Source organism: Physella acuta, unplaced genomic scaffold, assembly GCF_028476545.2.
Source record: "Physella acuta isolate Inbredline_101_S28 unplaced genomic scaffold, ASM2847654v3 ptg000615l, whole genome shotgun sequence".
NCBI lineage: Eukaryota > Metazoa > Mollusca > Gastropoda > Physidae > Physella > Physella acuta.
This window is the reverse complement of record NW_026732134.1, coordinates 59,962-86,999: the sequence shown is the minus strand read 5'-3', so window position 1 is coordinate 86,999 and position 27,038 is coordinate 59,962. Positions and strand designations below refer to the sequence as shown.

Genomic DNA, 27,038 nt, shown 5'->3' with positions numbered 1-27,038 from the left:
AAGTGTGGGTAGAGGAGTGTGTTGAGCAGCAGGTTGTGGTATGAGTCATGGAGTCAAGTCTGACAAATGCGCCAAATGAATTAATGTTTGAAGAGATGAATTAGACAGGTGAGACACAGGTGGATGTTAAACACCTGTGAACATGCCGCCCACAGTGTTGAAATACAAATAAATGTTATAATATCTATTAGCTATACCACTGAGTGGAATACTTCAATCTTTGATTAAGATCAAGATTCCATTAGGTATACCATTGAGCTTTTAAAAAATGTTGATCTTTGATAATGATCAAGATTAGACAGGGTTATGGCCAAGTTTGAATGTGATGGTATTTCAAAAGGAAAAGTTAAGTAAATACTGTTAAACACAGAAGTTTGGTAAAAACAGAGATAGCATGAACATTCACTTCACAAAACACCTCAACAAGAGTGATACGTTATTAAAGTTAACTAAAAAAAAACAAAAACAGAACAACTTGATTAGTAGTTGACTTAAATATGTAAAACCCAACACATTGGTCACAAATGGCCCTGGAAATCATTATTTTAATCAACACTTTCAAAGCTGATACCAAGACATCACTTAAAACACTGATTATGTTAGAAGTGATGCTTTGAACATGAAGTTTAATGAACACACAAACATCCATCCTACTTTTAAAATCTGGAGCCAGAAATAATTGACCAAACCACCTGTATCTCACCCACACACCCACACCCACAAACACACATATACACACACAGCCCCACAACCAAATGAAGACAACCAGGTGTACCCAGCCACCTGACTGGAATCACAAGCCACTGCTGGCAGATAAGATAGAAAGGGGGGGGGGGCTTCAGGGCAGTCAACTGGACAGGTAAGTTCATCAGCACTCACAACCAGGTCAGGTGACCTACATGAGCACTCACTACCAGGTGAGGTGACCTACATGAGCACTCACTACCAGGTGAGATGACCTACATGAGCACTCACTACCAGGTGAGGTGACCTACATGAGCACCAGGTGAGATGACCTACATAAGCACCAGTTCAGGTGACCTACATGAGCACTCACTACCAGGTGAGGTGACCTACATAAGCACTCACTACCAGGTGAGATGACCTAAATGAGCACTCACTACCAGGTGAGATGACCTACATGAGCACTCACTACCAGGTGAGATGACCTACATGAGCACCAGGTGAGATGACCTACATAAGCACTCACTACCAGGTGAGATGACCTACATGAGCACTCACTACCAGGTGAGATGACCTACATAAGCACTCACTACCAGGTGAGATGACCTACATGAGCACTCACTACAAGGTGAGATGACCTACATGAGCACTCACTACCAGGTGAGATGACCTACATGAGCACTCACTACCAGGTGAGATGACCTACATAAGCACTCGCTACCAGGTGAGATGACCTACATGAGCACTCACTACCAGGTGAGATGACCTACATGAGCCCCAGATCAGGTGACCTACATAAGCACTCACTACAAGGTGAGATGACCTACATGAGCACTCACTACCAGGTGAGATGACCTACATGAGCACTCACTACCAGGTGAGATGACCTAAATGAGCACCAGGTGAGATGACCTACATGAGCACTCACTACCAGGTGAGATGACCTACATGAGCACTCACTACCAGGTGAGATGACCTAAATGAGCACTCACTACCAGGTGAGGTGACCTACATAGGCACTCACTACCAGGTGAGATGACCTACATGAGCACTCACTACCAGGTGAGATGACCTAAATGAGCACTCACTACCAGGTGAGGTGACCTACATAAGCACTCACTACCAGGTGAGGTGACCTACATGAGCACTCACTACCAGGTGAGATGACCTACATGAGCACCAGGTGAGATGACCTACATAAGCACTCACTACCAGGTGAGATGACCTACATGAGCCCTCACTACCAGGTGAGGTGACCTACATGAGCACTCACTACCAGGTGAGGTGACCTACATGAGCACTCACTACCAGGTGAGATGACCTACATGAGCACTCACTACCAGGTGAGGTGACCTACATGAGCACTCATTACCAGGTGAGGTGACCTACATAAGCACTCACTACCAGGTGAGATGACCTACACGATCCTCACTACCAGGTCAGGTGACCTACATGAGCACCAGGTGAGATGACCTACATGAGCACCAGGTGAGATGACCTACATGAGCACCAGGTGAGATGACCTACATAAGCACTCACTACCAGGTGAGATGACCTACATGAGCCCTCACTACCAGGTGAGGTGACCTACATGAGCACTCACTACCAGGTCAGGTGACCTACATGAGCACCAGGTGAGATGACCTACATGAGCACTCACTACCAGGTGAGATGACCTACATGAGCAAAAAAAATGTATTTAACAGCACTATTTAATTTATTTTCTTTCTAAGCGCCTATCTATACTTTAAACAGAAACAAACCCTATTCAAAACGGAAATGAAAAACTATTCAAAATCCAAACACTCTACATATCCCCTGGTATTGTTTTTTTAAAGAGATGAAATAAGAAATTGCTCATCAAACTTTGAAAAAAAACATACGAGCCCTCAATCTAAACATTGCCTCTAACTATTAAAGGCCAGTAGCCAGGGAGGGGTGAGAGGGTTGGGGGATAAATGGATAAAGAAATGTGAGTGTGTAGAATTGAAATGCATCTATTTTTAAGTGCAGCAGGTAGGAGGGGCCTGGCTAGTTACCTGTCTGGTTAGAAAGGTAACGAGGTTTACCTTTAGACCCGCGGCTGATAGACAACCCCCGGGGGGGGGGGGGGTGATAGATGAGATTCGTCTTGTTGGGCTTAACTCAAAAAAGTTGCCGGAAATTTAAAAAAAAAAAAGAAAAAACGAGAGCCAACGTAAGTGGGTCGTTGTGCTACTTTTTTTTTTTTAAATCGAACTTTTAACATAATAAAACTAACATTTGAAAGCATTTAACCTTTAACCCCTCCTTCAAAAACACACCGTGATTCAACTACTCACACAAAACGTATTTACACACACACACTGGTCCTGGCTTATCTCCAACACTACTACCCACTCTCATACACTCACACACGCAAATCGAAACACTCATATACTGCGCACACATGCGCGCACTCTACCCCCCCCCCCCACTCGACTAGCAATCACCCCCCCCCCACACACACACACGCACATTGTCTAAACTCTCACGCTAATGTTCTATAAACGCCACTCTTTCACGTGGAATCCATGTAAGCCACCGAAACACGTGAATTAACTCATCCCTGCACACACAACGAAGAACTCAACACACACACGCTCACACACTGAATCACCAATGTCTAACACACAGGTACTACACATGTGCTCCCCTCGACCCTACTTTACACACATACATAAACACACATAAAGAACACACTGGGTGAACATGCAAACACTGACTAAAACCACCATCATCACATACACTACAGCCCAATTACAACACACAAAACATAAAAGATTTATGTCCAAAGCGTACCCAAACACTAACCCCCCCCCCCCCAACCAACCCCTTAATATTCTAGTTCTAAACCACACAAAAACACAGTACCTCACTAACCCATCCTCCTTATCCCCAATTAACCTCATCCCCACCCAACAAAGTAAAGTTTAAACACACACACACACACACATATACATACACACGCATATATACATACATACAAACACCCAAACATCCATCCATCCAGCCATCCATCCATCCATCCATCCATCCATACACACACATACATACACACATAACATAAAAGTGTCAAACACGAGAAAGTTACCTCTATAAACCCACAAGATGGTCGCAGTTTTCATGGGTCTACCAGCCTTACTGAGCATGATTTACACAATCAGTCAACACAAACTAGTCCTCGTGAAGCAATAAACCACATTACGCTTGCTCCATACTGGAACTGACCACTCTATTATCACCAGGACACTGGTCAGTCCACGGCCACAATGGCAGTAAAACTGTCCTAAAAACACAACTCAACACAAACGCCTTCAAAATCTAACTCCGCTTATACAATACTTTGTTACTCAAATACATGAAAGTGTTAGATCTCTCTTATATAACGCGCAGTTTCGGAATTTCCCGTTTAAGGAAAATAAACAAATAGAAACTTAAAAAAAAAAAGTTCCACATCGCCAATAAGAAATTGTATGACCATTTAAGAAATATCAGTTTCTTTAATACAACTTTAACACACTGTCAATAAAAAATAACACAACTCGTAGCTTCATCGTAAAACACCATAAATTCATCCAACGAAATAATCATTTTATCTTCTTCCTTCCTCTAACGAAAAAAAAAGTATCTTTGTCTTTCCAGGAATCTGCTCGAAAACTGGCCACAAGGTCGCCGAGTGAGAGAGCAAACAAAAGCCTTCACCCAGGTACGTGTACCTGTGGTACCAGACTTCTGGCACCTGAGCGGCCTAACCTTATGTGATCATCTACCCACGGGGATTAAGCCGGGGGTGCGTTCACATCGCTGGCGCCGGCAGAACACTGGAATTCTGATACAGGTATGGGACTAAACGACCATACGTCACTTCCGTTCATCCCCCCTCCCCCCTCAACTTGTAGTAGCTTCACTAAAAACTAGCCAGAAAAACATCTCAACTAGCCTTCACCGACATTCCGTCTTCAAATTATTTTTTTTTAAATAAAAAACTCCAACCACGAGTCTTATTATAAACAACTTGATTTTTTTTTTTTTACCAAGCAATATTTTAGATCACGTCCTTAGCCATTTTTATATCAAACAAACATTTTTTTCTTCTCTGTTAATTAAAAACAAAACAAAAAACTGGTCAGCACAAACAACTAGAACAGGGAGAGAAACATGATAGGTAGGTTGTATTCAACATACAGGAAACACGATGTGTCTAGAATACAGGATACACGATGTGTCTAGAATACAGGATACATGGAGTATCCAACACCTGGGGATACAATTAGTATTAAATACACAGGTATAAAGGTTATTTCCAACAAAGAGGGATATAGGTTGTATCAAAGATACAAGATGAATCCAAAAAAGAGAGATACAAGTTGTATCCAACAAAGTAAGCTGGGTATTGCGTCATGTTCTCACGCACACTGAAGCTAAACTTGACGCAACAACAACAACAACAAAAAATGTGTTTGCAGCCATAAACACTTCTATCATTGCCAAACTTCGAAAGCTACTGCGTATATTAGAAACATTAAAGTTTGTTAACACACACACCAAAGAGAAATAACCCGGTTAACTAACTCGCTGCCCCGTGATAGCAAAAATAATTCTCTCCCTTTGCATTTGTTGCGTAATCTCTGCGCAGAGTGCTTGAACTTTAAAGAGTTCAAGGGTCACAACAACCGGAAAGTGTCATCCCTTTTTTGGCACCCAGTGTTATCAGATGGGTTGGTCGCCCGAATTATTCAACAAATCCTTCACAACCTGATACACGGGCAAGAACTAGGCGGGGGCTACAAGTCTACATGCCACACATCACAACAACTGAATTCTGGAACAGCTGATTAGACTAAAAACAATAGGTTATTGATGTGACACCAGACTCAACTACAGCCTGCACCTCTCATTTCCCAGTTACAACATATAAGGATCTGTCGTCATTTATTGGTGGTGGTGACTGTCATATTTAGTCATTTATTGGTGGTGGTGATTGTCGTATCTTAGTCATTTATTGGTGGTGACTCTTATCTTAGTCATTTATTGGTGGTGACTGTCATACTTAGTCATTTATTGGTGGTAACTTTCTTACTTTGTCATTTATTTGTGGTGGTGACTGTCTTACTTAGTCATTTATTGGTGGTGACTGTCTTATCTTATTCTTTTATGACTCGTGTCTGTCTTCCACCTCTCCCCCTCCCCACTATTCTAATGTTAAAACCATTCTACCAGCAACAACCGAAGCAAACAACAAGCACAACTAAATGTTCCTGTATTGCTGGACAACCTTTCTATTTTTCCTCAAGAAAAAACAGCCAAGCTTGCACTACTATTTAAAGCCTAGCGGAATAATAGATCTATATGCCATGTAATGCACGTGAATTTAACGCTCACGCGAACAAGAGATCGATATATCAGCCGTATAACGGACTAGACTACCTACGTATGTACAGTTACATCTCATATTCGTATACAAATGTCTGTATATTTACATGGCATATTCAGTTATGAAAGCCTGTATAGTTATGCCTGACCAGATACATTATAGAATCGACTACCTATGCATGTACGGTAACATGATAGAATCGACTACCTATGCCAGCACAGTAACATGATAGAATCGACTACCTAGCCTGTACAGTTACATGAAAGAATCGACTACCTCTGAACACACCGTCGTAGCTCGCCCTTGAGCTGATTAGGACAGGCAGATAATAAAAAAAGTTATCTTTTGGGAGTTAAATAAGATACACGAGCTGCTAATGTTGAGGTCTTACAGTAGAGACAGTGGGACACTTAGGTTACACTGATCCAACAATCTTGTACACGATAAGTGTTTTATAACACTTGCACGCATACATGTTTTAAGTAGGAGCACTGTGATAAAAGTAGACATAATTCACACGCGTGTGTAAGATACTGAATCATTAGTTCGGTGCTGATATGACGTCAGCACATAACAAAATATGACATGGAGAGTATGATTGAACACACCATCAATCAACAGCTAGTTGGGATGGTGACATCTTTGATGAGCACACCATAACATTATGTATACAAACATCAACACACCCTACGGAAAACATCTTGTGATGATGTATACACACACCACCACACAGAAAACATGTTGTGGTGATGTATACACACACCATCATACCATAAAGAAAACATCTTGTGATGATGTATACACACACCACCACACAGAAAACATGTTGTGGTGATGTATACACACACCATCATACCATAAAGAAAACATCTTGTGATGATGTATACACACACCACCACACAGAAAACATGTTGTGGTGATGTATACACACACCATCATACCATAAAGAAAACATCTTGTGGTGATGATGTATACACACACCACCATACCATAGAGAAAACATCTTGTGATGATGTATACACCACCCCATCACATAGAAAACATCTTGAGATGATGTATACACACCACACAGAAAACATCTTGTGATGATGTATACACACCACACAGAAAACATCTTGTGATGATGTATACACACCACACAGAAAATATCTTGTGATGATGTATACACACCACACAGAAAACATCTTGTGATGATGTATACACACCACACAGAAAACATCTTGTGATGATGTATACACACCACACAGAAAACATCTTGAGATGATGTATACACACACCACCATACAGAAAACATCTTGTGATGATGTATACACACACCACCACATCACACAGAAATCATCTTGCGATAGGAGCCAGCAATTTTCCCAGGGTCTACTTTGACAAGACCGCCATAATAAATTGTCAAACGTTCTGACAAGGGTTTCATCTGCTGTCAATTAGCACCTCATTAGTTACAGCTTTCTCGGCCATTGTTAAGTTTCATTTCAAATCAGTCATCCCCAGTTTTAGTATATCCAATCGTGGATAATGTTAAATTTCATTTAAAATCAGTCATCCCCAGTTTTGATATTGTCAATCGCGGATAATGTTAAGTTTCATTTCAAATCTAACACCCACAGCTTTAGTGTATGCTCAACTGCTCATCCATTTACCCCCTTGTTATATACAGTGTACACAGCCTAACGCGGTGTCTAAAGCGGACCCTAACAGAGAAAAAGTTTTAATCTCAAATTTCAAATGGCCCGCTATCAACGAATGCTGGACAACTAGTCCCTGGATCTTTTTTCCCCCTCTATGCAAGCAACAACGTCCACATTCCACACACTCGCCCCCGTTTTTTTTTGCTGCACACCAAGGGACGTAACTGCAAACAAGGGACATAACTACTGAGTGCTTGCATTACTCAAAAGGGACATTTTTAAAACTCCTAATCCTAATGCTTTATTATTTGTTTCAACTCCTAGTTAATTTTCAAAATTAGAATAAAATAATTTCATAGTGTTTATGACATATTTCTAAATACAACTATAATACGTCGAAAATATATGGTCACTTCAGAGCAGTAATGTATCATAGCTAGTTTTATTCCAACACAGCTTTATCTAGATTCTAGATAAAATACAAACACAAGTTGCTCACGAGACTAGATCAAACCATTCTTTCCAATAATCTTCAAACCTAGATTAAAATATCATAATGTAAGGACAGTTAGTTTTGTATGGCTTGAAGAACCAACAGAAAACCTCAAGAACAGAAACCAACACATCCACAACAAAACCCACACATCACAACAAAACCCACACATCACAACAAAACCCACACATCACAACAAAACCCACACATCACAACAAAACCCACACATCACAACAAAACCCACACATCACAACAAAACCCACACATCACAACAAAACCCACACATCACAACAAAACCCACACATCACAACAAAACCCACACATCACAACAAAACCCACACATCACAACAAAACCCACACATCACAACAAAACCCACACATCACAACAAAACCCACACATCACAACAAAACCCACACATAAAAAGACCCACACATCACAACAAAATCCACACATGATAACAAAACCCACACATCACAACAAAACCCACACATCACAAAAAACCCACACATCACAACAAAACCCAGACATCACAACAAAACCTGACACCCAGCTATAGGGTACAGAACGGTCACACGGTATTTGCTCTACATGTAACAGTTACATCTACACCGCGAATATCATTGCACTAGCACGTTTCAATGTTACATACAGGATTTCAAATCTACGTGGGTTTTTTGTGTTTTTTTAAGAGACGGACTAATTCTATTAATAAGTCATTTCATAAACACGTCATTTCATAAACAAAAGACAGCAAACGGCTAAACTTACCGTGAGAAACACAACAGCCCATTTCGGTCACGTGACCATAATTGGTCAACTAGACGCTCTCAACTGGTCACCTCGCACTAATCCATGTGTGAAACACACCCAACTTTAGCCAAATTAGAATTTTGTTTAAATATCACAAAACAATTTCAATAATCCGGCAACTGTCATCAATCTTGTGACTCCAATTGAGTTGTCTAGTCAGCATCTTGCCTACATGACGTCTTGCCGGCGAGTCAACCCCAGATGTCAACATGTAATAGTCACATGGACAACAACGACAGCCAAAGAAACTCCCGGCGTTTTAAAACGTGAGAGTTATGTCCCCTGCGGTGTCCCATCAAACAGGGCCGAGATACTAAACAATATCTGCCTCGGTCCCTTGTGTGTTGGCTGATAACCTATTGGGTGGTTTGTTACTGCTGGTGGGGGGGGGGTGGGGTGTACGAGTTGAACCAGACATTAGCTCTGCTAGGATAGATAAGGTCAAGCCGGGGTCAGAAGTCACGCATGAATAATGTTATGAAAATGAAGCTGAGGCCGACCAAGTCGAGAGGACTAATGTGCCGATATGTCAGCCACGGATGGGGGGAGACGGGGAATAGGGCAGGGGTGGGGGGGGGGGGAAACTTCAACAGACCCATTCATTCTTTTTTCTAGTGCGGGGGAGGGGGGGTGTCTTACAGAGTTGGCGAACCAGTAGGTTACATCCACTGTGGGGGGAGAAAGGGAAGGACAACTGCGCCAGACTTGATACGTCCGTGTGTAGTGGGGACTGTCAGCTCTCGTCATAAGCAGCGCCGGCCTCTCAGCTTGCTGGGATTTGACGATATACTTACGGATATGCATACCGTTATGGCAGATATACACACCATAGCGGCACATATGTACATACAATAGCTATACCATAGCCGCACTCCTACATACGAATATTGACACAAGTCGCGTTTAGTCTGGAGTTTGAACTCTTTTCTCGGAACACACACGCTTCTCGAGACACACAAGCAGTCAAACTTTATAATTTTCTCGAGTCATGCAAGTAGTCAAGATTTAAAACGTTCGCGAGGTACGCAAGAAGTCAAACTTTTAAAACTTTCTCGAGACATACAAGAAGTCAAACTTTAAAACTTTCTCGAGACATACAAGAAGTCTATTTAAAACTTACTCGAGATACAGAAGCAGTCAAACTTACAAGCAGTCAAACTTTACAACTGCTGTCTCAGGTCAAACTTTACAAAACCCCACCCGCATGAGTATCGAGCACAACGTGGTGGTTAATGAACCTGGCGTAACCAGCTGTTCTAATTAATTAGATACATAGATAAATGGCTGCCCCACCCATCATACACTACACCATAACCAGTTGTATTCAACAGACAAATAGCTATCATGCACCATCCAACATAGAACTACTCTGTTGTTTTAATGCATCTTGCAGCATCTTACAGACATTCAAAGTAACCAAGTCAAGGTCCCTATCAAACCTGACTGTCTACGGGGCAAGTGAAGTAGAGTTCTGCTTCTGTGGCCTCGGCATGTGAAGGAATAGAATGGTAAGCATTATAACCAGCCGCTTTTACTTTCCCTAATTTGAGTTAGGTACCCATCAGAGCTGGGAGGACTCATGCACGTTCTACGTATTTTAACCATGATTCGAACTCGAGAATTTTGGGTAGCAGTCGTATGCTCTGTCATTCGACTATTTCGTCGCCCAAAACATCATTGCCAGATTATTAATTCGAGTTTATAAAATGTGTTCGTTTCTTTGTTGTATTTTATATTGAAAAGACTAAAATATACATAAAGCTGTTCAATGAATGAGTTAGCAAAGCATTGAATGCATCCCCGAATACGCCAGTGTAATTTTCATAGCTTCGGCGCCAGCTTCACCTAATAATCAATATCCGATAGCTAATACATGATTGCACGCGAGCCCCCCACCCCCCACCCCCCCTTACGTTTACGAGACTTAGCTCAATAACAACACCATACGATTGGTCAGTTTTTTATATCGTTAACCATGCTCAACGTCCACACTGCTAACACTACTCAGCATTTATATCACTATCAAATAAGCAATGAAGACAATGCCAGAAGCTATAGGGCCGATGCACACATCTATAATGACAATGACAAAAGCTTTAGGGCCGATGCGCACAACTAAAATGTCAGTGATAGAAGCTATAGGGCCGATGCACACAACTATAATGACAATGCCAGTAGCTACATACAGCTTTGCTGACTTTTATAATCACAGAATTAGCCAGTCAATTAATAATTTTTTGTTTGTTTATTCTCTTAAACAAAGGAGAAAAAGGACAAAGGCAAGCAACTCGAAATGGTTTGAGATGGGGGGGGGGGGGGTTACTGCTGAGGTAAGCATCAAAGAGGCACCATAGTACGTCTGTAGGCCGGGTCAAACATACCTGAGCCACTCAGCTACCTTTGATCAACGGTGTGTCTGTCAACAAGGACGTCCTTCACCTGCTGATAGGACAGGTGAGGATCTAACCGCCGGGGTAGACGGGAACAATGGGGACTGGCTAGACTTCAACGTTAGCAATAGTAACTTCCCTAGATTTCAACACACGCAGAACTTATTATTCTACCCTACACAAGTCACAAAGAAAAACTTTTCCTAAGCCATCTTCACTTTAAATCTTTACTTTAGAAACTAAAACAAAAAGCGAGCTATGTCACACACACACACACACAAAAAAACAACTAAAAACGAAACAAAAATACTGTTCTACACTTAACCAATCACACTAACAGCAGCTGGCTAATTGTTGAAGAAACAAGAACATACACTTAGCTAAAATAAACGATATTATTTTTTTAACGTGTAGACATGTACTGGAGAAGTACGATCCTGGGAAGTCTGGCTATTGAAACACTTGAATGTTACATAGCGTTTACTATTAGAAGTCTGGCTATTTGAACATTGGGATGTTAAAATTCATCAGTTACAATCAAGCGCAATGGACACGAAGACTGAATGAATGGCAGGTCTAACTTAAGTATAACGACGTGCTGCGTATATTGACCTAAACTCAAGGCTATCTACCTGCCCTTTGAACACTCCCTGTAGGTGAGCAGAGACATGGGCTGGAGCCAAAACGCACGTGATGTAATGGTGTATATCTTTTTTTTTAAAAAACCTGTCGACCTTTAATAAAAAGCACTAAAAAACTAAGCTCAAGAGATGAGAAAAATAGAAGACAGTGAAGGTCTTGTTGGGTTTTTTAATCTACCTTCCGTCCGTACCCCCATCCCTCCACTCCTGGATAAATTATTTTAACCTGAGCTGCATTTAGGTTAGTGCTGGCCACTCAACAGGTAGCTCGTGAGATGGTTGCCGTCGTGCAGTGCCAGCAGCATTTTAGGCTACTCAACAGGTAGCTCATGAAATGGTTGCCGTCGTATAGCAGGAGGCACTGCCCGCAGCATATAGGCTACCCAACAGGTAGCTCGTGAGATGGTTGCCGTCGTGCAGTGCCAGCAGCATTTTAGGCTACTCAACAGGTAGCTCATGAAATGGTTGCCGTCGTATAGCAGGAGGCACTGCCCGCAGCATATAGGCTACCCAACAGGTAGCTCGTGAGATGGTTGCCGTCGTGCAGTGCCAGCAGCATTTTAGGCTACTCAACAGGTAGCTCATGAAATGGTTGCCGTCGTATAGCAGGAGGCACTGCCCGCAGCATATAGGCTACCCAACAGGTAGCTCATGAGATGGTTGCCGTCGTGTAGCTCGTGAAATGGTTGCCGTCGTGTAGCACGAGGCACCATTATGCCAGAGAGTATTTGAGCACGGGGACGCGAGAATCAAAGTTATAAACGGTCTACGTTTACTGCCGCCTGCTGACAACCATGCTTCAACCCTACATTTATCGTTCTTCATCTATTGCTGACAACCATGCTTCAACCCTACATTTATCGTTCTTCGTCTATTGTTGACAACCATGCTTCAACCCTACATTTATCGTTCTTCATCTATTACTGACTACAGAAAGTATTCAATTCGCTAGGGTATAAGAACAGAATCGTAAAAAATCGATTAAAAATTATGTGGTTTTTCTTTTAATTAATAATCTCACGAGTTAAGTAAAACATAAATAAAGAACGATAAAAAATGTGTTCTAGCGTTCGAAGATGTCATCAACTGCGAGTTAAGTAAACATTCAACAAAATACAATTAAAAACACCATAGCAGCAGTCAGGAAGCTAGCAGGCCCTGATAACAACAATAGAACAATACAGAACGGACTTAAATGACATTGTTAGACAAGAGTGGTGTGACAATCTAAATACTGACAAGTGGGGCAGGGGGAGGCACAGCTCAGAACACGAATGTATGAACAATACAGGTTACTCACATTCGTTTCTAAAAATATTACAGGATGTCTATTTATAGACCGTCGATACATTCATTACACTTTAAGTAAACAGAGGACGATTCGGTCATCACTGAACAAAGTTGACCATGAGAAATATTCGTAGGAGGTTATTTAGTACTAGGTCGTTCATGACAGATTCACACCAATATGAATACCGCAATACTACACAAAACACTGCGAGACAACTAAGTTTTTGAAAAAACAATATTAACAGCAAATAATTGCGAGACAACTATGTGTAAATAAAGTAAATGATACAATATTAAAAGCAAAAAAAAATTGCCAGACAACTAAGTTTAAATGATACAATATTAAAAGCGAACAGTTGCGAGACAACTAAGTTTAAATTGCTGAATTTTAACAGCAAAACATAGCGAGACAACTGAGTTTAATGATACAGCTTTTATAAAAATAATACTGCAAGACAACTTAATTTAAATCAAAATATACTATATATATATATATATATATATATATATATATATATATATATATATATATATATAATAAATGCACCAAAATTTGCAAGATAACTAAGTTTAAATGATACAATATAAAAAATAATTGCAAGATGACAGTGTAGAAAAGATACAACATGCAACATAGAAGTGTATCACACCAGGCAGTACTCAACACATAACATAAAACTCACCAACTCACCCACTATAAAAAAAACTTGGATAAACTTACCAATCTTTGGAGTCGAGTGGTTCTGCGTGCCGTCTGGTTCCCGAATTACACCTTTTCGTATCAACTCCTCCCTGGACGTACGCATGGAGATTTTGCGTTCGATTTCTGAAGCGAAGACGGAAAGCGTCCATTCAAAATGGCCTGTGTGTGGTGAGACCTCTACACTACCTACATGGGTACGTCTAAACAAATAGTGCGTCCACCTAGCAAGGCTCGCATCAAGAAGTCGCATGCATGTACAAAGCTAATACCGGTAAATCATGCAAAAAAAAGGGTCGATATGCTGATTGCAAAATAATATTTTTTTATCGATACCGTTTTGTTCAAATGTTGAGGGGAGTATACCATGTATAAAAAAAAATTGGAGGAGAGAATTACACTTCTTCATGAAAATACGTAGCGCGGAAAATTGTAACGAAATGTTGGGCAAAAATTAAGGAGCGATGCTAAATGAAACTTGGTGCTTCACTTACAGTAGCAAGAATTTAAGGTTTGTAATAAAAACATAAGCAGATTTTACATTAGCAAGAATATATTTTAAAACAGTATCATAATTGTACATCTGCACTAGCGTATTTGTCATTTTGTGACCATCTTTCTGTTTGTATGGACCTTAATAAAACGTACACCGAAAATACCTTGAAGGTAAGCACCCGAAAGGTAATTTCAATAACGTCGCCATGACGTCAATGCACCCGATCACAATTTTCACTTTATTTAAGTACTATTGTATAATAGAGAAGGAACCTTTAGGTATTAAAGGACCGTCGTGGGTTAGGGGGGGAGGGGGGAATGTCGACCGTGCAGTGCCAAAATCATGTCTAGCGCGTTAAGTACTCTCATTTGGAGTAAACGTTCAAACGCGATCTATCCAACCCCTGCTCAACCCTCTCCCGTCATTAGACTTACATGAATTAATGTGCCTTATATGTTTCCCAAGTTTCAACTCTCTACCACAGTCTTTCGTCGTTGGATTTACGTGACTTAATGTGCTTTATATGTTTCCCAAGTTTAATGCACATATAAACGTGCTGTTTTAATCACTCAGGTAAAAGAGATCCCGCCCCCACGCTGTGTTCAATACATTGCTATGGTTACTAAGTATTGTGCTTAAAGTCATACGTGACGAGTGTGACGTCAGCTAAGCCTGACTTCCCGCCTATGTCAGCAGAAGAGCCTCGAGGCTAGGGGAGTTAAACAGTCCCCTTTTTTTTCTAGCGGAATTTTTTCAAAATTAATTTTTGAGCTTTGTTTTAAATTGTCCCGGATAGCACAAGCCGGTTAAAAAAAAACAATTTCTCCATAAAGTAAACTTCTCAATGACATCTTAATTTGTTTAAACTTCATCTCATCAATCCTAGACAGCACATGTGAAGGGCACCCAATACACTTGGCATCGCATGCAGGCTCTGTTGGTTCGACTTCTATCATATTTATTCCAATTGTTTTTTCTAGTTTGTTCATTTTGTTTTTTGAAGTTTGTTCAAACTGTTTTTGCAACTTCTTTTATGTTTTAGCAACTTATTTTTTAGGTTTTTGCAACTTGTTTTTACGTTTTTCTACTTATTTTTACGATTTTGCAACTTGTTTTTACAACTAGTTTTTACTTGCTTATTTTTCAATAGAAACGTTTTAATTTTAAACTTTGGAGCTAAGAGTCAAATTATTTCTACTACCAACATGAAGGAAACTGAAATTAGTTCATCTTGTAATGTAGTTCTTATACTTGTTCCACGCACTAGTTTTTCAAACTTTTCTTAATAAAAGTTATTTTACTAAATGAGGGTGTGGTGGTGCAATTCTTTATTCTTGCCGAGCGACTGTTAACGGCACTACGTATAAAGCAAAGTTACTTAAAAGTTTCTGTCCCATGAGGGTCGGCTTCGTGTTCTGCTGACAAAATTTATACGTCTTGATCTATTTATAGAAGACGTCATTGATTTATGAACTCACATGATACCAGTGAATGCGGGTGGGGGGGGGGGGGTCGCTTCATATGGCAAGTGAAGCGTGAAGACTGGTGAAGCGTGTAGTCATACACTGCAAGTTCACGGTGAACTCGGTGACGTCATCCCAGTGACCCCAGCGAGGTGCTGAGGCGCACCGATTTGTATCACACTTCACCAAGCCCTCACTATTTATATGCGTGGGGGGGGGGGGGGGGGGGGGGGGGGGTTGGATAAGAACGGGGGGAGGGTGTGCCAACTTCAACTTTTCAAATTTTAAACTGTTTTGGAGCTAGAAAATTCATTGGTACAACATCATTTTGTTTTCTGAATATGTAGTACAGTAGTACAACAAAGGTAGACACAGAGGTACAAAGTTATGAAAAAAATATATGAGATAACGGCAGTTGAAACTGGACTCTGTTAAACATTACAAACCAATCAGCACTACACTGGGGGTCCACTGAGTGATTTTGTTCCCCTTACAGCATTATTAGTACTTCTAGTACCGGAACTCACGTATACATGATAGAAATCTCTGTAGCTTCCAACTATATATACGTAACCGTATCTGCTGAGGCTTTTTTTCTTTAGGCTTTACAGGCCAGACCAGCTGTTTAAATTCACCCACTCGGTCAAACTTTCCGACAGTCAAAGCAACAATACCACATACTTATTTATATTTATGTATGTGGTTTATATGATGACATAGTTGCTAGGTCCTTCGGGAAAGCTGTAGTTTTACCATAGAGCTTACCTCGACATATAAGTGAGGGAGAGGGGGGGGGGGGGGCAGTAGACAGAGGTAGATGGTTAGAGAGAAATTAAAACAGCTCACACAGACGATAGAGACCTTGAGACACCACGCTAGTTAAATCTAGCAATGAACTCCAAGAGTTCAAGGCCGACTAGCTGGAAACACGTGGTGTGGGGGTTCTAGGCCGAGAAGAGGTCAAACAGCTACTCACCCACGGCCGCCTTCTCGATCCGCTCGCTCTTTTTCTTCCGCTTCCACTTCCAGGGGCGGAATATTTTCCCCAGGGTCGACAGCTTGCTCTTCCGTTCTGCGGGCGGGGTGGCGCTGGCTGAGGCTGTGACCGGCTTGCTGTCCCCGTTCTTCCGTGCATCTAGGGAGAGAGTCAGAAACAGGGGGTTATGGCGGGGGTAACTCGTGCAGAGCCCAGCAGGACGCCGATTGCTGGACTTTGGACCTTTTCTTTGACATCATTCCGAGTTATCCGTGAATTGTGTCCGACATTTTGGTGAACATTTTTTTAGTTATCCATTGTCCAGGTTAAAAGATATCCGGTTTTTTTTCAAACACAATTAAAATTATTCATGTCTCTTATAAAATGAGACTATATTGTTCAATAAAAAAAATTTCCATATTTCTGTCAGAAATTTAATTAAAACAGTTAATGCACGAATTAGTTCTTTGTGTGTTTGTGTGTGAATGACAGTACTGTAATATACATTCTGGTTGAATTGTTAAAATAATTATAATCGAAAAAAGCTTAAAAATGGGTTGATATCGTTATAGTCAACAATGTTATTTATGTATTTTATCATCAAATTAAAATCCAGTAAAAATATATACATGCTTCAACTCATGCTTTGTTAAACACATTTAGATACAATAATTGCATTCGGAATTGTATGCAAAGAGTTAAGTTTTACAATAGGAATATTTTATTTTAAAAAATAATAGTTTTACAACATGAATGTGTTAGACTGACGGTTAAAATAAAGAATTATATACATTGACAAATATAAATTTTACTGTCTCCCTCATAAAAACTTCATTGTGACGTTTTGACACTGTCAGTAGTAACCGTGACAGTGTGAGTGTCAATTGTTTCACAAATGACACACGAGTCGTTTGGTGTGAGTAACAAAGATAGGTGAACTAGTTTATGTTGTGTTTTGGCTTTCTCATTCCTCTATGCTTTGTTTACGCATCTATTAATAGAACACCTAATATACTGCGAAAACAAACCCCCCAAAAAAAAGGGTGAAGGAGAGGGGTCATGAAAAAAAGGGGAAAAAATTGAAAAGAAACAATAAAATAACGTGCTACCCTTATTATAATGATTAAAATATAAAATGAACATGCAAAAGGGGGGGTTACCATGCTGAGGTATGATGTGAAAAATATTTGCTGTAACATTTGTTGTTAAGACTTAAAAAAAAAAGAAGAAGAAATAAGTCACTGGGCTTTACTGAGGTCATATTTTCACTTGATACCGAAATATATTAATCCATACATCCATGTACATTTCTAAACAGTTACCAATTAACCACGTCAAAAGGATAAGTTGTAACACGAGTAACGCGAATGCAAACGATTTCTAAAGAGTGGATATAATGACACAGATCTTTTTTTATCATCCTTAATGTTTAATTCAGCACTGACAAGTGCTGTTGTGTAAAAGAATCCTGACAATAGAAAATGTAGAGACACACTTGACAGGATGAAGAAATAAACTGGCCTAGATAGTTATAAATAAACAAGGCTTGACATTTGTCAATGAACACTTTGTTTACACATTTCAACGATTAATATTTGTAATACACATGACGGATCTTCGAATAACAGTTCTCGTTTCGTGTGAGTTTGAGCACACAAATCAAGATATGAACACCCCATGTGAGACAAGAAATCAACATCTCAGTAAGTAGAGAGTTTAATCCCCGCTTGGTACACAACAAATGCCTAGCACTTCGGTTCGTGGCTAATTTCGTTCCACGGTGGAATTGTATTGATTCCGTTCACCTACAACTCTGCAAGTTCGAGAATGGGGTGTTTGCGAACTGCGAGGTGGGATGGAATGGGGGTGGGGGGACGTGATCGTCCTGTATTGATATCTGACGGCACCACAAAATGGCGCCGACTGCTGCTAGAGCTCCAGGGAAGCAGAGTACTACATGTATCAATGGATAGAAATATTAGGCAGGTAGAATACAGGTAGCAATAGACAGTAATATTGGGTAGGTAGAATACAGGTAGCAATAGACAGGAATATTGGGTAGGTAGAATACAGGTAGCAATAGACAGGAATATTGGGCAGGTAGAATACAGGTAGCAATAGACAGGAATATTGGCCAGGTAGAATACAGGTAGCAATAGACAGGAATATTGGCCAGGTAGAATACAGGTAGCAATAGACAGGAATATTGGGTAGGTAGAATACAGGTAGCAATAGACAGGAATATTGGGTAGGTAGAATACAGGTAGCAATAGACTGGAATATTGGGCAGGTAGAATACAGGTAGTAATAGACAGGAATATTGGCCAGGTAGAATACAGGTAGTAATAGACAGGAATATTGGGTAGGTAGAATACAGGTAGCAATAGACTGGAATATTGGGCAGGTAGAATACAGGTAGCAATAGACAGGAATATTGGGTAGGTAGAATACAGGTAGCATAGATAGGAATATTGGGCAGGTAGAATACAGGTAGCAATAGACAGGAATATTGGCCAGGTAGAATACAGGTAGCATAGATAGGAATATTAGGCATGTAGAATACAGGTAGCAATAGATAGGAATATTGGCCAGGTAGAATACAGGTAGCAATAGACAGGATTATTGGGCAGGTAGAATACAGGTAGCAATAGACAGGAATATTGGGCAGGTAGAATACAGGTAGCAATAGATAGGAATATTGGGCAGGTAGAATACAGGTAGCAATAGACAGGAATATTGGGTAGGTAGAATACAGGTAGCAATAGATAGGAATATTGAGCAGAGAGGCAGACAGGTACGCTGGGCAGGTAGAAACAGACAGGTGTATCAGACAGGTAGGGCTAGAAGATCAAATAAATTACTGACCAGTGTAAGTTACGAGATAAGTTAATTGTTACTGTGCAATATGTAAATATGCGTATACAATATACGTAAATGTATCTATGTAGTGAAGTATGTATGGGTGGGGGAGGGTTACAAATGTACATGTCTAAAAGACAGCACACGATCATGCAGATAAAGGTGAAAAAAACACATCAAAAAGAGATTACACTAAGTAGGAAATGTAGAAAAAACAAAATGCAGGTTTATGTTTAGTAAAAAAATGGGTTTCAGCAAATCATTTAACTAACACGCTTTTAGGGGTTAATATCTTACAGTCAAAACTAATTAGGACAAACTAAATATATTAACGTTGATTTTTTTTCCCAACAGAACTGATGGTTTAAAAAAAAACAGGTAGCATCTACGTACAGAGGCCAAACTAAACATATTAGGTTACGATTTTTTCTACTGAATGGTTTATGACAAAACAAAACACAGATGGTAGGTAAAAGCAAATATTCGCCATAACTATACGCTAAAGTAACTAAGAAACAGTTTGTTTTATAACTGATTGATAACATACTGACATACAAGCATAATAATGAAGTGAAAGAAAAAGGTGCAATGGGCAACAATGTTAAGATACAGGCATAAGCTAAACCATGAATTTATAAGGCAGAAAAGGGCGGGGGGAGATATATCCAGACATACAGGTAGATAAAAAACGGAAGAGGTGGTACGGGGAGATGATATACAGCCGCACCATGACGGGAACAGGTGCCAGCGTTGGAGGCTAGACATGTATAGGATGCAGGTGATAAGACAATGTAAATGTTACCTGCGGGGGACTGCTCATCTAAACACAGAGAGGAAACAAATACTTCAACATTAAATCTAGACATGTTCAGCAACAGGTTGGGTTCTACCTACAAATTTATTCTTCATTTCACGTACAATTAAAATCATTGCACGTACAAATTGAATCTTCATTGAACGTACAATTAAAATATTCATTGTAAGTACAAATTGAATCTTCATTGAACGTACAATTAAAATATTCATTGTACCTACAAATTGAATCTTCATTGAACGTACAATTAAAATATTCATTGTACGTACAAATTGAATCTTCATTGCACGTAGATATATAATTTAAATCTTCATTTCACGTACGTATAAAATCTTCATTGTTCAGTAGGACAGAAAGAGAGACAGCATTTTACACTAGGACCCCATTTAAAAAAAAAAAGTTTAACTATAGCATAAAGATTTGGTTAGTAGTATATTAGGTCCCTTTTGGGTATTATTTTTGGCGGAGGTGGGGATGGGGAGGAACAATGACATATAGGAAAATACTCGGGAGCAGGATGCGCAGGCGGGACAATGACATATAGTAAAATACTCCCAGCCTGGCGCATCGGGATGGGGAGGGTGGGTGAGCAGGATGCGCAGGCGGGACAACGAGATATAGTAAAATACTACGCCAACTGGGGTTGGCGGAGGTGGTGGGGAAGTAGGTCACCTTTTGGTGACCTTGTGACGTAATCATTGACCTTGTGACGTAATTAGTGACCTTGTGACGTCATCATTGACCTAGTTACGTAATTTTAATGCGTTTTTTTAATGAGTTTTAATGAGTTTTTAAAATTTTAATTAATTTTTGACCTAGTTACGTAATTTAATGCGTTTTTTAATGAGTTTGAATTTAATTTTTAAATTTTATAGTTACGTAATTTTAATGCGTTTTTAATGAGTTTTTAAATTTTTAATTAATTTTTATTATCGAGTTACGTAATTTAATTACTTTGATTGTATTTTTATTTTGTTTAATTTGTTTGTTTACTTGTTGTTTAATTTAATTACTTTGTTTATATTGTGTAATTTTTATTAACGAGTTACGTAATTTGATTATTTGTTTACTTTTTAATTATTTTTATTTTGTTTATTTTTAATTTTATTTTATTTTATAATTAGTTAAATTATTATTAACTAGTTACGTAATTTGATTTTAATTACTTTTGTTTATTTATTTATTTGATATATTTCTTTTCTTTGTTGTTTAATGTTGTTTATTTATTTGAATGTATGTATGTTTTAAATAAAAGACTAACACTAGCATGTACTAGAACAGTCTTTGTATAGGGACCATTTTCCAACACAACGAACGTTACAAAAATAGAACATCCATTAAAGATAACGATCAGCCACAGCTGTTACGTATCGACCCGCCCGCGAAGTTTTCTCACCGCTGCCCGTTTTAATGGGAATGTATTGATCGCAGCCGCTGGCCCATCACACCTAATTAAATTTTTGTTATGCTTCACCGAGTTACCCCCGCTCGGTTGACGGGTTATGGTAATTAACGACATACATTAAGTAGCTTTCCGCGAAGCACTTAGGTCATTATGCAACAGCTTTTGTGCGACAGCTGGTGCTGTAATTTACGTAATTTGATTATTTGTTTACTTTTTAATTATTTTTATTTTGTTTATTTTTAATTTTATTTTATTTTATAATTAGTTAAATTATTATTAACTAGTTACGTAATTTGATTTTAATTACTTTGTTTAATTTAATTACTTTGATATATTTCTTTTCTTTGTTGTTTAATTTGTTGGTTTGTTTGAATGTATGTATGTTTTAAATAAAAGACTAACACTAGCCGTGTACTTTGTGAATAACATCCATTAAAGATAACGATCAGCCACAGCTGTTACGTATCGACCCGCCCGCGAAGTTTCCTCACCGCTGCCCGTTTTAATGGGAATGTATTGATCGCAGCCGCTGGCCCATCACACCTAATTAAATTTTTGTTAGGCTTCACCGAGTTTCCCCCGAGCGGTTGACAGGTTATGGTAATTTACGACGTACATTAAGTGCCTCTCCGTGAAGTACGTAGGTCATTATGCAACAACTGTTGTGCGACAGCTGGTGCTGTAATTAGGCGGATCAACCGGACATTACCTATTTTGTTTATTTTTAATTTTATTTTATTTTATAATTAGTTAAATTATTATTAACTAGTTACGTAATTTGATTTTAATTTTTTTTTAAATTTTTAAATTTTTTTTTTTTTTTAAATTATTATTTTTAAATTTTATTTTTAATTGTTGTTTACTTGTTGTTTAATTTAATTACTTTGTATAATTTATTTGTTTGAAATTCATTTTAATTAGTTTGCTGTTAATTACTGGCGACAGATGTTACCAAGCGGGTGGTGGTGGTGGTGGTGGTGGTGGTGGTGGTGGTAAATTTGCTTAAGATTATAAACTTCAAGTTTTAAAAATCAACAACGTTATGGACCATTCAGCAACACAACGAACGGTTACCGAAAATAGAACATCCATTTAACCACATCTGTTACTTAACGATCCGTGATCCTTTGTTGACACGCGCTGCGCTTTTAATGGGAATGTATTGATCGCACCTACTGACCATCAGTATGATGGTCCATCTATGTGTAATTTTTTATTAACGAGTTACGTAATTTGATTTTAATTTTTTAAATTTTTAAATTTTTTTTAATTTAATTTTATAATTAGTTTAATTATTATTAACGAGTTACGTAATTTGATTTTAATTTTTTAACTTTTTAAATTTTTTAAATTATTATTTTTAAATTTTATTTTTAATTGTTGTTTACTTGTTGTTTAATTTAATTACTTTGTATAATTTATTTGTTTGAAATTCATTTTAATTAGTTTGCTTTTAATTTCTTTGTTGTACGCCGTTTGAAATAAAAGACTAACACTAGCGTGTACTAGAAAGTGTCATTGTGTATAACATCCATTTAACCACAGCTGTTACTTATTAGCGACAGCTTGTACTTATCGATCCGCCCGTAATCCTCCCAGGCGCTCCCCGTGGTTGCTTAATAGCGGGCTCACTGAAGCGATCACAACAGGTAATTAATCGAAGCCATTAAGTCCCTCTCCGCGTTAAGTGTGGCGACAGCTGGTGCTGTAATTAGTCACGGCTCTCGGCTTTTTTCATTAGACTACAGCTGTACATGAACTATGTTCACATATCGTACGCCCGGTCATTCTTTGATCAAATTAAAAAATTTTGTTTCCACATGTCATGCGTACCGTCCCTTGCTATGTATGAAAGATTAATGGTTGTAACTATTCGCTTATAGCGAGGGTCAGCGAAAACAAAAATATATTTAAGGGTCGGAATTTTCTTTCAACCACCGTTAAGTCAGGTTTTGAGACGAAACGAAGTCTCGGTAGGTTCGTGTTTTTTAATGGGCGACAGGGCGACTTGGTGCGTTGGTACGTAGGTATGCGGGGTAGACATGTTTTTTACAAGTCTGGAAAAGTAATTACGTTTTTTATGACCGTTCCGATTTTCTTTTGATCTGACCACCATTTGACCACACTGAGCCAGATAAATTTAACAATTGTCGCAGCGGGGTTTATTTTAAGTGCACCCCGTGCACGCTTGTTTACATTTTAAAAGACGTGTCGCGTGTCTTCCCCTTACGGCTTCCCTAATAGAGAAACGAGAGGAAAGACAACTGTTCTAAAATTACAACAACCTTGTCTACAGACACGAGTATCGTCCCTTGTGAAAAAATTCGCGTCAGAATCCTTAACTAAACAGTCAATTTCTTTAAAAAGTTAAAAAATAATTTAGGAAGACAAGGGTTAACAAAATATATATCTTAGTCTTGCAGCAGATTACCTTCCCATGTTCGCTTTAGTATTACAGTTTTCATCAATCTTCTTTTTGACTTGAACTTCTTTAATTTTTAAGAAAGTTAACTTATACATAATACATTACGTCTAATGACAATTTTTTTATTTTTACCACTCAATGTATTTTCTTTTTCTATATCTTACATTGTCATCTTAATTTTTGATCACCTTAGGTGGTGGTAAGGTGGTAAGGTGGTGGTAAGGTGGTGGTAAGGTGGTGGTAAATTTGCTTAAGATTATAAACTTCAAGTTTTAAAAATCAACAACGTTATAGTACGTCGTGTCAAATGACACACCGTTAAAATGTCTACATTTAAAGTTCACCAAAATAATGACGTAAAAACTAAATATGATATGACGTTAGCATACATATCATTCAATCTAATCACTCTAAAGTACAAATCAATAATTTTGATTGATTAAGGGGCTGGGTGAGTTATTTTTATCACTATTCGCCCTTCCCCTTCCCTTTGTCCACAACCCCGTTCCCCTTCTCCCATCCAACCTTGCGTCATCACACTAACCTCAATACCAACCGCTAGATAAACAGACCGTACTACTACTCACACTATTCCTTGGACAGACAAAGGCTGTATGACAATCCTACAGACAAATATTTATTCAACTAATATCACAACCCCCTAGAAACCACTCCAACAGACTGGGATACATAACTTGTAGACACCACTCCTCGTTGAATATCTCTTGCACCCTACCTACATCGACAACTTTGTCCGCCACCCTCGCCCCCGTCCCTAGTATGAACTCGGTTACCAACAATTTCAAAACATGCATGTTCCGAGTTCAAAACCAACCTTCACCGACACTAGTATGAACTCGACCCCTAACACTTCCAAAACATGCCTGTACTAACTTTGAAACCACTTCGGTGAAAACTTCACCGACCCTAGTATGGACTCTACACCTATCGATTCCAAAACACGCATGTTCCGAGTTCAAAACCAACCTTCACCGACACTAGTATGAACTCGGCTACCAACAATTCCAAAACATGCATGTTCCGAGTTCAAAACCAACCTTCACCGACACTAGTATGAACTCGGCTACCAACAATTCCCAAACATGCATGTACCAACTTTCCAACCTGCCTCAGTGCTAACAAAATTCCCCGACCCTAGTATGAACTCGACTGCCATCAATTCCTAAACATCCATGTACCAACTTTGTAACCTACCTCGGTGAAAACTTCACCGACCTTAGTTTAACTCTACCTAACAATTCCAATGATGCATATACGAACTTTGTAACCTGCCTCGGTGAAAACACCCCCGTCCCTAGTATGAACTCGGTTACCAACAATTTCAAAACATGCATGTTCCGAGTTCAAAACCAATCTTCACCGACACTAGTATGAACTCGGCTACCAACAATTCCTAAACATGGATGTACCAACTTTGCAACTTACCTCGGTGTTAACGAAAACTCCCCTGACCCTAGTATGGACTCTACACCGACTGATTCCAAAACATACATGTTCCGAGTTCAAAACCAACCTTCACCGACACTAGTATGAACTCGGCTACCAACAATTCCTAAACATACATGTAACACCTTTGCAACCTGCCTCGGTGAAATCATCTCCGACCCTAGTTTGAACTCGGCTGCCAACAATTTCAAAACATGCATGTTCCGAGTTCAAAACCAACCTTCACCGACACTAGTATGAACTCGACCCCTAACACTTCCAAAACATGCCTGTACTAACTTTGAAACCACTTCGGTGAAAACTTCACCGATCCTAGTATGGACTCTACACCTATCGATTCCAAAACACGCATGTTCCGAGTTCAAAACCAACCTTCACCGACACTAGTATGAACTCGGCTACCAACAATTCCAAAACATGCATGTTCCGAGTTCAAAACCAACCTTCACCGACACTAGTATGAACTCGGCTACCAACAATTCCCAAACATGCATGTACCAACTTTCCAACCTGCCTCAGTGCTAACAAAATTCCCCGACCCTAGTATGAACTCGACTGCCATCAATTCCTAAACATCCATGTACCGACTTTGTAACCTGCCTCGGTGAAAACTTCACCGACCTTAGTTTAACTCTCCCTAACAATTCCAATGATGCATGTACGAACTTTGTAACCTGCCTCGGTGTTAACAAAACTCCCCCGACCCTACTATAGACTCGACCCCTAACAATTCCAAAACATGCATGGTCTAGCTTCGAACCTCCCTCGGTGAAAACGTCACCGACTCGTGTATAAAATCTGTCCCAACCAACTCCAAACCTTCCCTGGGCACCCAAATAAAAATAACTCACCCAGCCCCTTAATCAATCAAAATTATTGATTTGTACTTTAGAGTGATTAGATTGAATGATATGTATGCTAACGTCATATCATATTTAGTTTTTACGTCATTATTTTGGTGAACTTTAAATGTAGACATTTTAACGGTGTGTCATTTGACACGACGTACTATAACGTTGTTGATTTTTAAAACTTGAAGTTTATAATCTTAAGCAAATTTACCACCACCTTACCACCACCTTACCACCA

The 27,038-nt window shown here is 39.3% G+C and overlaps 1 protein-coding gene across 11 annotated transcripts in view; it reads right to left on the bottom strand.

Annotated features, from left to right (window-relative positions):
* Positions 1-27,038, bottom strand: part of LOC131947908 (phosphatase and actin regulator 1) — a 69,693-nt gene that overhangs the window by 13,285 nt on the left and 29,370 nt on the right. For 7 of the 11 annotated variants that reach the window (XM_059309303.1, XM_059309299.1, XM_059309301.1 and 4 more), the window contains 3 exons: positions 20,641-20,658; positions 16,980-17,138; positions 14,066-14,170 (listed from right to left, as the gene is read on the bottom strand). In XM_059309303.1, the coding sequence (XP_059165286.1) occupies positions 14,066-14,170; positions 16,980-17,138; positions 20,641-20,658 (282 nt within the window). The remainder of the gene's footprint in view (positions 1-14,065; positions 14,171-16,979; positions 17,139-20,640; positions 20,659-27,038) is intronic. The other 4 variants (XM_059309305.1, XM_059309302.1, XM_059309307.1 and 1 more) reach the window with 1 other exon arrangement.